The sequence below is a fragment of the Opisthocomus hoazin genome, chromosome 1 (assembly GCF_030867145.1).
Source record: "Opisthocomus hoazin isolate bOpiHoa1 chromosome 1, bOpiHoa1.hap1, whole genome shotgun sequence".
NCBI lineage: Eukaryota > Metazoa > Chordata > Aves > Opisthocomiformes > Opisthocomidae > Opisthocomus > Opisthocomus hoazin.
The window spans coordinates 123,479,796-123,493,438 of NC_134414.1; the positions used below are offsets into that span (position 1 = coordinate 123,479,796).

Sequence of the window (13,643 nt, forward strand, 5' to 3'; positions counted from 1 at the left end):
CAGGTCCATGTCTTGTGCTGAAGGCTCCAGAGCTGGATGTAGGACTCCAGGTGAGGTCTCACCAGAGCAGAGTAGCATGGCAGAATCCCCTCCCTCGCCCTGCTGGCCACGCTGCTCGTGATGCAGCTCAGGATATTCTTGGCCGTCTGGGCTGCGAGTGCATGTTGTTGGCTCATGTCCAATCTTTCACCTACCAGTACCCCCAAGTCTTTCTCGGCAGGGCTGGTCTCAGTTCCTTCATCCCCCCAGCCTGTACTGATAGTGGGGGTTGCCCTGACCCATGTGCAGGACCTTGCACTTGGCCTTGTTGAACCTCGTGAGGTTCACACAGGCCCACTCCTCAAGGCCATCAATATTCTTCTGGATGACATCCCTTCCCTCTAGCAAATCGACTGCACCGCCCAGCTTGGTGTCATCCGCAGACTTGCTGAGGGTGCACTCAGTCCCACTGTCTCTGTCATTAATAAAGATACTGAACAGTACTGGTCCCAACACAGACCCCTGAGGGACACCACTTGTTGCTGCTCTCCATTTGGACACTGAGCTATCGACTGTAACTGGATGCAGCCATCCAGCCACTTCCTTGTCCATCGAACAGTCCGTCCATCGAACACTCCATCCATCAAATCCATCTCTCTCTAATTTAGAGGTAAGAATGTTGTGGGGGACCATATCAAAGACCTTATAGAAATCCAGGTAATTGACAAGTAGTTTGCTTCTAGTAAGCTTGGAGTAGCTTATCCTGCGCTGCATTTCCCAAGGACATCAGAGGTCATAGCAGCATTTCACGTTGCACCTGGTGGGATCCCAGTTGCCTGGTGGCTCCCTGCAGGTGGAGGTCTGGCCTCACCGGCTCTGGGCTCTTCCCTGGGCTCCTTCTGCAACTGGGAAATGTCGGAGGATCCAGCCACCAGCAGGGAAGGAGTTAAGTGCTTGACCAGCTGCCGTCTATGAGGCACTGAATTCTTTCCCCATGCAATCCAGCAGCCAGTCAGGACAACGCTATATTTAGAAAGCTGATAAAGGTTTGGCGCTGACAGTTGTCCTGCCCCTCGATGAAGAAGCCACAGAGAGAGCGAGAGGGGGCAGCTGATTTCTCTCCCCCCCGTACTGTTCCCTGCCAGGTTTCCTGCCCTCTTCACTGGACTCCTTCACTGTGCCTCTGGCAGGGACCCCTCGGCGGAGTCATCCAGGCACAGGGGGTAAGTAAGTGCCCTTTCCTTGCTCCGCTGCCTCCCTGCTCGCTGTCCCGGGAGCAGCAGCCGCTGCTCAGCCCTGCTGGTGGCACGTGGCCGCGGTCCTGCCGCCTGAGGCCGGCCGGCTGCCGGGGCCCGTTGGAGCGGCTGCCGGCTGTCGTGGCACGGCGAGGCGGGAGTTGCTCCGGCAGGACCCGGGGAAGCGTCGGCTGCTCTTTTCATGCTCCCAACCGAGCTGCGGCCCCCTCGCTCTCCTGCGCCCAGGGTGGGCACGGCAGCCTCCCCGCAAAGGATTACAAGGACCAAGTCTCAAGGCTTGAAGCGCCTTCAGCCTTGAGCTTTAGGAGCGTTTCAGTTTGGGGAGGCGAGGTCTCATGTTTCTTGCCCCCGGCGCTCCCTCCAGTCCGGCCCTGGCTGTGTACAGCTCCTTCCAGGCACCACGCATGGGCTGAGCCAGCCGGGGGGGGATAGAGTTTCTGCCGTTTCCTTCCTGGCCTTCCTGCACGCTTACGCGCGGGCAAGAAGGGCACCGGCTCTCACTGGGCAGCGGCCAAGGAGCTGCGCCAGGCCTCGGGAAATGGCGGCACCCTGGCAGAGGAGCCAAGGGCTGCTCGCAGGGCTGTGGGAGCAAGATGGGGGAGCCCCTCTGCTGTACCCACCCCTCACCGCCGCCCCACGGCTGGGGGGTGGCCTCCCGCACAGACCTCCATAACGGCCTTCCCTCCTGCCGCGCTCCCCTTGTAGCGGATCCCCTCGCAGCCGCCATGGCCAGCAGCAGAGACCCGGACAGCGAGCAGGCGGCGCCCGACGAGGAGGACGAGGGTCCGGACGTGAAGGCCGTGCAGGCCCACTACCTGCGCAGCCCCTCGCCCAGCCGGTGAGTATTGCTGCAGCGGCCACCCTGCCCTCCCGGGAGCACGTGGCAGATCCGTCGCTTGCCTTCCCTCCTCTTCCACCGCCTCCTCCCCGCATGGGCACTGGGGTCAAGCATGGAGCCCAGGGCTTCCCTGCCCTCCCTGAGGCAGGGGCCGGCGTGCCAGCAGGGAGAGGGACTGCAAAGACAGGGCTCCTGCGCGAAGTAATCCACCCCGCCGAGAGGGTGCGCGCACACGGCGGGGATGGATTGCGGAAAGCATTGCTGTGGGGTGCTGTCGTTGCTCTTCCCCGTCTCATCCTCTCACGTCCACCCCCATGCTGAAACTTCTGTTCTGGATTTCAGCTCCTCCCAAATTCAGCCCTGCCTTTCTGTGAATTATTAAGGACCTGTGGATTTTTTTAATGTTGATATTAGCCTTTCCCAGCCCCAGAAAGACTGAAGGTCTTCAGATTTGGGTTGGGTTCAGAGCCATCTTTAGCTAAAGGCTTGAGGCGCTGAACAGGAGGCTGTCACAGTGCAAGCAGAAATTGAGTTACCTCAAGCAAAACAAGCATGATTAGATGTGTTTTTTTCCTAATATGAGGAAAAATACGTCTCTTTGTACCCTTTTCCTAAAGCAAAATGTTCTGCAGGGCTTTCTGTACTCTTTGAGATGATTTATCTGAAGGCAGGGAGTAGGGATCAAGTTTGAAAAGAACCTGTCCCAGTGGCCCTCAACAAGTAGGAGGTTATGAAATGTTTACCATTAACTGTGGGGCACTGCAGAATAATGAAGACAAAGTGCATATTTCATTTAACCATATGCATTTAAAAGTTGTTTAGGAAGTTCACTGAGCTCACATAAAGTAAAATTATGTATTGATCTTGGTAAATCACTCTCCTACTGCTCATCGGTCACTCAAAATGAACAGAAGCACCTCTCCAGTTTATTGCCTTCCCTTGCCTTGCCTTGCCTTGCCTTGCCTTGCCTTGCCTTGCCTTGCCTTCCCTTCCCTTGCCTTGCCTTCCCTTGCCTTGCCTTCTCTTCCCTTTTTTCTTCTCTCCTTTTTTCCTTGCTGTCAATACCAAAAGCAATGATGAAAGTGGCAAGGTCCTTCTCAACAAGAACAAGGCCCTTGGAGCATCCAGGCTTGGGCAGTTCTGCACCTGTGTGTTCTGTGGTTGCTTGGGGCAGCTACAGGTAAAGTGTGCTGAGGCTGTGGTGGCAGATTATTACCAACTGTTATCTTTTTATTGAGCTTGGAGGCAACCTTTACAGCAAAAGGAACTGAAGGCAGGGCATAGCTGCAAATTTTTGTCTGCTCCTGTAAATGAGCCTGAGACTGCCCTTGCTCATCTCCTAAGCTCCTCTGAAGAGCTAAAAAAGGATTACTTTCAGTCACGGTTGACAAGTGCTAGAACCCAACTAAACGACCTAGACAAGCCCATTTAGTTGTTCCCCACAGCTGTGCCCTCCATTTTGATTCTGGAGAATGAAGGCAGGTTAGCTCTCCAGATACTTTGCAGCACCCTGACTGCACATTAATCACCCTCCTCTTCCTTCTTTAATTAATCACAAACAAACAGTGTGTTGCAAGTACTGCAAGCCTGCATTGCCAGATAGCTTCTGTCATGGCAGCAAACTTGTCCTAATGATCTCCACCATCTATTTGGAAGGACATGTAGACGGTGTGCATTGGGGAAAAAGCTCTGTAAAATATTTTGTTAAGATGGTCTGAACAAGAAGAGAAGATTTGCTTGGACTTGACAGGTGGACCCAGATGGAAATGTATTTGTTTTCAAGATTGTCGCCCTTCTTTGCTTAACAAAAACTTATGTAAATCATGCTGTGTGTCAAAGAACTCCCTTCAAAGGCATTTGTGGGTTTCATAGTTGTTTCTGACCTGCAGTTAGACAACACTATGTGTACGGAGAGACTGACCACAGATTCATGCCATGAAGTGACCCAAGTACTGAGTACTGAGGGAGAGATTCACAGGCTTCAGTCTTAATGCTTGCATTGCACCTTGTGATGACTCAAAGGAAGCTTGTAGGCAATTAGCCAACAGAATAAAAACCCCCACCACTAACAGTTGTCTAGCATAATCTGTTTTGAATTGCTCAATAAATTCTAGTTAGGACAATGTTTATGACTGTCTGTCTAAGTGAGAGCTACTTGTGAGACTATTCCTTGTGACCCATCCCCCTCCCAGTCTCAAACCAGACACTGAGCTTCTCTACCCAAAAACTCCTCCTGCAGTCCATTCTCTTGCATGCCTAGCACTGCAGCTCCTCCTCATGGGACCTGTCTGTGTCCTTCGAACACTGGATACCAAGGCATATTTGAAGCCTGTAATGCCATGCTGGAAAGCAGGGTGGGGGTGGGTAGCGGAAGAAGAGCTGGGACTTCACTTTTGTCGTCAAAGGATCCTCGCTGCTCCAGTTCCCTGCTGCTCTCTTCTGGAATGGGTGAAAAGAGCTAAAGTCCTGGAGATGGGATCCCAGTGGAGGGCATTTGCCTAATAAGCAGTGTGGTTGGTTGGCAGGTATTCAGTGATATCGGACACTGATACAGAGAGCATCTTCATGGAGCCAATCCATCTGTCCTCTGCTGTCGCTGCCAAACAAATAATCAGTGAAGGTAAGAGGAGGAAGGGTAAAAGAACTAGGTAAGTAATAGAGACCTGAGTTGCACTTGCTTTGGCTTTCTCATCCAGAGATCCTACAATGATAAAAAAAGCCTTTATGAGAAAACCCCACCAGAGGCAGAGGTGAAAAACACAAAGAAATAACAATTTACAGAAAGATTTGGTGACTTCTTCTAAAGTTGTGCACGGAATCTGTGGCAGAATCATGTACCACAGTGGTGAACATGGTTTGATTGCTGGTTTCTCACTGCAACAAACTGGAATGGAATAGAATAGAATAGAATAGAATAGAATAGAATAGAATAGAATAGAATAGAATAGAATAGAATAGAATAGAATAGAATAGAATAGAATAGAATAGAATAGAATAGAATAGAATAGAAATTTCAGTTGGGAGGGACCTACAATGATCTAGTCCAACCACCTGAACACTTCAGGGCTGACCAAAAGCTAAAGCAGGTTGTTAAGGGCATTGTCCACATGCCTCTTAAAAACTGGCAGGGATGGGGCATTGGCCACCTCTCTAGGAAGCCTGTTCCAGTATTTGACCACCCTCTCGGTAAAGAAAAGCTTCCTCAGGTCTGAACCTCCCCTGGCGCAGCTGTGAACCGTTCCCACGCATCTTGTCACTGGATCCCAGGGAGGAGAGCTCAGCACCTCTCTCCACGTCCCCTTCTCAGGAAGCTGCGTTCTTCTGGGGCTACAATGAGCACGCCCTTCACTCCCAGGCCTTTGGCCAGAGTGAGTCTCTGGACTGAGAGGACAGTGCAATATGCTCTTGCCATTACTAACTGCCTTGAGGCTACTAGATAAGCACGTACATGCACACGTTGCAGACAGGACGGTGTGATGTTACCGGGAAAAAGGGAAGCCACAGGTCTTGTGCCAGAAACAAAGAATGACAGGTCATATATTTGTGTGTTTTTACATGCTTTTAGTTACAATGTCAGTTTATTCCAGAACTGAAGACAAAGGACGCCAAGGAAGATTCCGTGTGTCCCAGGATGTTAGAGTCTGCGCAGCAGCTGATGGTGGAAGACCTCTACAACCGAGTTAAAGAAAAGATTGATGACACCAGCTTGTTTAACACGCCATGTGTGATGGACTTGCAGAGGGCGCTTGTGAAGGACAGGCTGGAGACCCCCAGGGATGCTGTGGATGAAGTCTGGCCTAATGTCTTCATAGCAGAAAAGTGAGTGTCAGCTTTTGTCACCGAGTTGCACAAGATTCCCAGTGAAGGGTCAGATGGAACCGTTGAAGACAGAACATGTATTACACACATCTAATACCTTTCATTCCCAGAGAGTCCCAAAGCGTTTTTCAGAATATGCTCACAAAGATCTCTGTGGCCTGAAAAGTAAATACTTCTGGGATGGAGTCAGCAGCTTTCCTGTGCTGTTTTGATGCTTTGACAATTTAGGAGGGGAGAAGACAAAATGAGCCCAAATTACACTGTTCTGATTGGAATTTGGCCATGAAATTGGGACTAAAATCTTTGTTATGTAAAGGAGAGTTAAAAAAGAAATGCCATAGCAAATATTGAGTGGAAATGGTTAGGTCTTCTGTACCCTGGCTCAGCTGCCTTGGACACCTGTGCAAGTGACCAGACAGAATGAGAAGGGGATGTAATGTAAAGCATCCATTACGGGGTGATAAAAATTGAGAAACAGGTAAACAGCCTGAACCTAGGATGGCAGGATGAGCTTAAAATCAAGCTGGAGTGGAAACTGAGCATGCACTGGTGAGTGCAGGTTTCTCATTTTCTTTCCCCAGTGAGTATTGGAAAGAAATACCTGTAGAACTCTCACAGGACATTAAGGTCTGAGTGGAGGCGCTTGTTGGATTAGTAACACAGACTGGGAGCTCTGTAGAGCTGGTAGCAGACCGCTTCTTTCCTACCCTAAATAGGAGCACTGATATCTAACATCTTTTTTTCTTTTCTGAAGAAGCGTTGCAGTGAACAAAAGCCGCTTGAAGAGACTGGGGATCACACATATCTTGAACGCAGCTCATGGTACAGGTGTATACACAGGACCAGGTTTCTACAACGGTCTGAATATCCAATACCTGGGCATTGAAGTGGATGATTTTCCAGATATGGATATCTCCAAACACTTCCGCCCAGCTGCAGAATTCCTCGATGAAGCACTGCTGACTTACAGGGGTAAGAGGAGAAGATTACAGTGGTTCCAGAGTGCTTGGGAATTAATGGGTGGAAGCCTTACTCTGATAAGCAGCCAGTGCCACATCTGTAACTGGGTAGAAGGCAGGCACTTTGTTCCCTGCATCCAGTTACGGTGAGCACTTCTTGCCCATTTCTGCCGTGCTGCATTCAAATCAGGAGAGGGCAAACTAGTGAGAGGAGGCAGTCCAGCAGCCCCTGCTGCAAGCCCCACGCCTTGAGACTCAAACTGGCTGCGAGCCACCTCCCTCAGCTGCTTCGAAAGTACCCTGCTATTGCAAAGAGGTGAAGCCCTGCTCCAACAAAGATAATTTTTTATGTTGGTATTATACAATACTACATATACTGATATATATACCAGTACACTGCGAGTTGCAGTTTCGCCAGGACGCTTACTAAAAAAGAACAGGCTGATTTACTAGAACCATCCAAACAGCTGGGCTGAACCCCTGCATGTCCACACCCAGGCTAGTGTATAATTTGCTGGACTCCGATTCCATGGCAACTGTTGTTCTGCAGACCTCCAGTGCATACTGGTCATTTTGTTGCAGTTTCAGTGGGCAGTTAGAAATACCTTTATGGAATTCAATATGAAAATGAACATCACAGTCAGTGATATATCATATCATATCATATCATATCATATCATATCATATCATATCATATCATATATGATATTCTTCATATATGTATTCAGTGCCTGTCATTTTTGAAGACAGACAACAGGTTACCTCCTAGTAGAAGTGACTAAGTGAGAAGTTTTGTTAGCATGCAAGTTGAGCCAATTTTAATAGCTCACCACCAACACCACCACGAGGAGGGACACTCTACCTATCTACGTTCCTCCTCCTAACTCCCATTGCGACCCTTGGCACAGCAGAGATGCTCCCTGCTGCTGGCATTCATCGACCCTTCTCCTCACTAACCCAGCAAAAACGCCAGCCCGGCAGGGAAGAGGGGGTTTTCCGGGGGGTTCTGGGCTGCCCTGCCTTATTGAAGGGCCCGGCGAGGAGAGGGTGCAGGGAGACAGAGGAGCCTTGACAGAAAGCAGAGGAGTGAGACCTCCCCCTTCTGGTGAGCTGTTAGATGGGCTTTACTGGCTGTTAGAGCAGAAGGCAAGCGAGACTTCTGATACTAAGAAAGGTGTAAAAGGCATTTTGGAATTGTAGGACCAGCTACAGTAGGTAAATACTTGCGGTAATCTATCAGCAGTCAGAAAGGTGGTGGCACAAACTGGCTTCGTTAAGTTTCACTGCAAACAACTTGGTCAAACTGGGGTTTATCACACATTTAGAAATAGTAATTTCAGTTATTTGGAGGCTAGCAAAGCCTCGTTTAAGCCCTCTTCATATTTACAGGCTTTTTTTTAACTGTAATTTGCTACAAAAGTAACTTTAAAAAACAATTATTCTGTGCCAAAGCTTAGTTTTCTGCAAGAGGTGGTTTCTGTGTAAATGCCATGAAATAAAGCAAATCCTCAGCTTTGATTCTAGCTCTTGCAGTCACTGTTTACCGAACGGTGGATCCCAGTAGTTTTGAGCAGCTGTATCAGTTTTGTCAGAGTCAAAATCAGCTCTCTTCTGCTAGTTGCTTGGTTTTCCTGTGCTGAGACATACTGTGACTCTGGCCTCCATCCAGTCTACAGGTAACTGACTGAGCGTACCTTGCAAAACAGCAGATCTGTATTCTGGCAAAAATATAATTAAACCAATATAAAATTTTATCTAAGTCCTATAATGTGCCGTATAAAAAAATAAGTTATTTGCTTATCCTCCCAATACCTTCCTGGAGGCTAATGCCAATATCTCCCCTTTTACATACGGGGAAACTGAAGCCTGGCAAGATTAAATGTCTTACCCTAAGTCAGCCAGCAAGTCAAGAATACTGTATCACTCATCTTTCTAATACCTATTGTAAGCTTTTCGATTATTTGGGGAAGTGAAGTGTATAGGTGAAAATACAAATATTATTTAATTTTTTGTAAAATGTGCCTGCCCACAGCTTTTGAAACTAATATGGTTTTTATTCATATGTATCTAGATTTTTATTAAGACAAAGCTAACAAATATTTAGTATTGGTTTCAATCACTGAAGCATAAAATCTGTCTAACTTTTAACATAATTCAAAGAATGCTTTTGTGCTACATATCAGAGCAACCTCCATGTTATGGGAAATTGCTAATTACTTTTATATTCAATATCTGTAGGCAAAATCCTTGTCAACAGTGAAATGGGAATCAGTCGCTCAGCTGTGCTGGTGGCTGCTTACCTGATGATCTACCATCATATGACCATTCTGGAGGCTCTGATGACTCTAAGAAAGAAGCGTGCCATTTACCCCAATGACGGTTTTCTGAAACAGCTAAGGGAGCTCAACGAGCAGTTGTTGGAGGAAAGAGAGTTGGACCATACTGGAGATGACGAAGTGACTCCTAGTCAAAGTCCTGTTGTCCATGCAGGGACTTCGTCCCAGCTGTCTGGAGCTGGGGACTCAGAAAGCATCATGGGAGCCAAAGCCCATTCCATTACGGTAGAAGAAGAGGACACCAGCAGCCTGCTGGGTAGTCTTATGAGCTCTTCATCAGCAGGAAAAACTAGCTGGGTTTCCAAACACTCCACCCTCATCAGTGAGGAGGAAGAGGAACAGTTGTATGAGGAATGGAGGAAGAAACAAGGCCTGCCTGCAAAGGAACCAGGAGTTAACCATGGAGGAAGAACATCTCCAAGGCTTCTGGATCAGGAAGGGGAACAATCTGAGGAGGATGTGGAACAGAGGATCCATGACTGGCAGCGCAGAAATGTGAAATACCAAATGGAGGGTCCACCCAGGGAGGAGGATGGAGATTCCAGCATGGGAGGAAGACCTTACCGATCAGGTGAATTCAGTGATGTTGAGAGTGTGAGCAGTTTTGAAATCCGAACCCTAAAACAACAGCTGGAAGCCAGTAGCTTTAGCAGGATGAGGAGAAGCCGCACAGGCTCTGTGTCTTCAGAGAGCACTTGGGATATGTGGAACCAGAGGCTCCTGGAGATTGAGAAGGAAGCTGCTCAGAGGTATCGTTCTAAGAATAAAATTGGTGGGGAGAGACAATCCCCAGAAACAGGAAGAAAGGAGAGGGATGCAGATGAGGAGAGTGTGTTTTCAGACAGTAGCTCCTTTTACAATTTCTGCCAAAAGAACAAAGACAAATTGACTCCTCTAGAAAGGTGGAAGGTCAAGAGGATCCAGTTTGGTTTTCACAAGAAGGATTTAGAATCATCATCGTCTTCTGCACCATCTCCAGCAGAAGATGGCAGCGAGGCTGGTGGGGAGGGGACAGGAGGGAAGAGTTTGTCAGACATTAATCTGACAGCTTACCAGGCTTGGAAAATGAAGCGGCAGAAGAAGGTGGGCAGTGAAAGCACAGAGGAATTTGTGGAGTTTGCCAAAAGTGAGGATTCTGCTTCAGCCAAAAAGAAGCAGAGGCGTGTAGAGCTCCTTGAACGCTCAAAGAAAATTTTAGAAGAAAGTCAGTCCATGTGCAGCTGGGAGACAGACAGCATGATGAGTGGGAGTATCCCACTGTCAGCTTTCTGGCCCTCAGCGCCTTCTGCAAGCGGTGCCGAGGATGCAGCTTCTGCACTGAGCATGCAGACAAATCATTCATCTTTACCACAGACCAGGAGCAGCACGGGGGTGATGCAGCCTCAGCTGCCAAATGTACCCCTTCCCAATCTCCCAGTTGGCCCAGGTGACACAATATCCATGGCAAGCATTCAGAACTGGATCGCTAACGTGGTCAGTGAAACCATTGCTCAAAAGCAAAATGAGATCATGATGCTGTCCCGTCCATCATCTGCAATGGCCTCCAGCGTAATGTCAGGAGACCTTGGCAGGCGTGTAGATGATGATAAGGTTTCTCTTCTCAGTGCTCAGAGTGGCTCATCTCTTGCTGCCTCCCAGCTTCGCCAGCAGGACACGCACAGAGCTGGGTCTCAGTCTGTCCTGTCTTGCAATACCTCAGTGAGCACAAGGACAGAAGGCACTAGTTCAAACATGAAGACAACACAGACAAGCAAGCCACTGTACAGCCTCTTTGCTGATGATGTTGACCTAAAGAAACTCAGGAGGAAAGAGAAGGAGATGCAAATGGAAATGAGAGAGAAAATGTCAGATTATCAAATTGAAAAGGTGATCAGAGACAATAAACGCAGCACTTTATTTAAAAAAAAGATGACCAAAGCAGAGGAAAATGAAATAGAAGATGACAGAGAGAGTATAACAAACAGCCACAGGAGCCCCTTGCAAGCAGATCTTGACAGAACTGATACAGTCTTTGATCTGCCCCATCAACCTGCAAGCACAGGTGCACCAAAGTCAGAGATAGAGACTGACATCACCAAGTGGCTCAGTGGCCTGAAAGCAGAAAGAGAACCACCATCATATTATGATCAGAGTGAGAAGGCTAGAGAGAAATATAGCAGATCATCCAAAGTGAGAGAGACGGATTCTGAAACATCCAGTTACAGCTTCTCCAGATCCCAAAGGGAAGAGCTAGACAGCTGTTCTTCCTACGAGTCAAAAGGAGATTCACTGAGAACCATGTCAAGATTTTCCTCTGCTTCTGCGAAAGAGGACAAAAAGATGTATAAGTTCACAAGGTCAAGGGTCAGTGAGACAACAAGTTCCAGAGAAAAGAGCCCAGAGCTGCATTTTTTCAGCCGAACACCTGAACCATCCTCTTTCTCTGAATCTCCTGAACCATCTACACAGAGTCGAGTTAGATCTCATCGTGTGGAGGCGTGTGAAGAGGAGGCCAGGTCAGACACATCAGAATTTGGAGCTAAGCGAAAGTTCACCCAGAGCTTTTCAAAGTCTGAAGAGGATGGAAAGAAGGAGGCAAAAGTGGAACAAAGTGAAGAAAGATTTGCATCTAGACAGTTCTCTCAGTACAGGCGAAGCGTTCGTAAAGAGGAAGAAGAGATGGATGATGATGCCATTATCGCTGCTTGGAGAAGCCGACTAGAAGAAACTACGGCAAAGCTCCGGCGGAGAAGGGAAGAGTGACCAAGATCAGATTATAGGAACACAGGCAGAGCCACAGAGTCCCTGAATCACTCATCATTATATTTCTGATAATCCTTTGTGGTCTGTAGGGCATTTCCTGCAGACAGTTCTCTTCTTAATCAAAAGCGATAAAGGGAAGAGGTCAAGTTTTGGAAGTGTTTGTGGTTTGTCAGAAAGAAGATGCTAGTATTAAATGATCAATGTAGGTAGGAACACAATGTTAGAAGCCATTAGGAGCCAGACAATGTTTCAGCAGCAAAAGAAGTAATGCTGGCACCTCAATTCAAAAGACCAATCACATCCCATTTTGGTTATTTCAATTTCCTCGTCTCATTAAAGACTGGACATATTTTTTCTAGGATCTTTTTGATCATAAATGGAAGAAGCCAACAGCCTTTTCTAGGAACTTGAAGAATGTTCCTGTCTTAATCCATTTTACTTTATACCACTGAGAAGATATTGCCAGGTAGACTCCATTTTCTGCACCAGTCTTATGAAGGTCTACAGAAATAAGACATTTCAGGGGAATACATGTGCTGTTTTACTTCACTCAGTAGCTAAAGCAAAATGAAATACTAGAAAAAAGAAGATGCCTCCTTCTTTTTAGAAGTTTAGTGAAGTAATGAATGTATTCTTGTGGTACCATTGTTTTCTGTTAGGTGGAGTCATCTCTGTTCCAGTAGGGTTGGTTCCTGCTTTGGGTCAACAAAGGAAAAATCTAGTAATATTAACAGCCATCTAAAAATTATGTTCTGAGGTAGTTAAAGAGATGGAGTTAGTGTTAGGTTAGGTTGGGTTTCTGAAGTAGTGACTTCAGTTTGTTTTATGTTTGCAGCTCAGCTAAGTCTGTGATTTTATGTCTATAGTCAGATTGTCATGTATTAATTTTCAACATGATTGCCTTAAAAGAAAAGAGTGATACACAAACTGACCTCATAATAAAATTATGTATAACTAACGCATTGGTATAAGGTACCGTATACCTAAGGACAAATTGTATGTCTGTTGAATGTGGTACTTGGAAGCTCGTTCTTAGGAGATGGCAGGTTTAGTTGGCGTGTTGCAGTTAATGTGGTGTTTGTATCACGAGCTACAGAGCCCACTTTTCAGAGTGGAAGGAGCATGGCCTCCATGTTAACTGAATACACCAAATTAAGAGCCTTGGGTCCTTCCATGCCCTGCAGAGCCTCGCGAGCTTGTGCGACACGACCTGCCAGGCCTGCCACAGCATCACTTGTGTTGCTCCTATGACGCTGTGTCTTCGACACATCAAAGCACCCAGCTCTTTGTCACCAGTCAGCATCCTCCACCTCTCTCTTATAAACGCCTAGGCCAGTTTCTCCCGATTATCTGTTCCCTCTTCTGTACAGACTGTATTTTAGAACCACAAAACCCTCTGGCAGAGCTGAGTATAAAACAACAACGGAGGGATGATACAGTATTGCTCTCTCACAGGAAGTTGTGTCTTTTTCTTGTCATCTCTTCTCCCTCTCACTGCAATGCTTAGAGCTCACTATCACGATTATGCTAGTATCTCTCCTTGTTTTAATTGTGTAATACAGACAGTAAGCTCCACAAGGGCAAGGGCTTGGCCTTTGTCCTTGTCTGTATGACACCACGCACATCAGCAATGCTATCTAAATAATGGTTATTGATAACAAAATGCAGCTGCCAATTTTCCTAAACTTAGAATAATTTCTCTCAACTATAACTC

The 13,643-nt window shown here is 47.2% G+C and overlaps 1 protein-coding gene across 2 annotated transcripts; it reads left to right on the forward strand.

Annotated features, from left to right (window-relative positions):
* Window positions 1–1,056: 1,056 nt before the first annotated feature.
* On the forward strand, window positions 1,057–12,887 carry STYXL2 (serine/threonine/tyrosine interacting like 2). 2 transcript variants are annotated; one of them, XM_075434578.1, is made up of 6 exons: window positions 1,057–1,206; window positions 1,941–2,073; window positions 4,599–4,693; window positions 5,661–5,892; window positions 6,647–6,864; window positions 9,090–12,887. In XM_075434578.1, exons 2-6 carry the CDS (start codon window positions 1,961–1,963, stop codon window positions 11,927–11,929), a joined length of 3,498 nt encoding a protein of 1,165 aa, XP_075290693.1. In that variant the 5' UTR covers window positions 1,057–1,206; window positions 1,941–1,960; the 3' UTR covers window positions 11,930–12,887. The 2 variants fall into 2 exon arrangements, with proteins under 2 accessions (XP_075290693.1, XP_075290682.1); XM_075434567.1 differs by having other exon boundaries at window positions 1,057–1,202.
* Window positions 12,888–13,643: the final 756 nt, after the last annotated feature.

Coding starts and splice junctions, on each gene's coding strand:
- STYXL2 (XM_075434578.1), top strand. CDS start 1,961: ATGGCCAGCAGCAGAGACCCGGACAGCGAGCAGGCGGCGCCCGACGAG. Junction 2,074..4,598: donor CGCAGCCCCTCGCCCAGCCG/GTGAGTATTGCT, acceptor GTTGGTTGGCAG/GTATTCAGTGATATCGGACA. Junction 4,694..5,660: donor CAAACAAATAATCAGTGAAG/GTAAGAGGAGGA, acceptor AGTTTATTCCAG/AACTGAAGACAAAGGACGCC.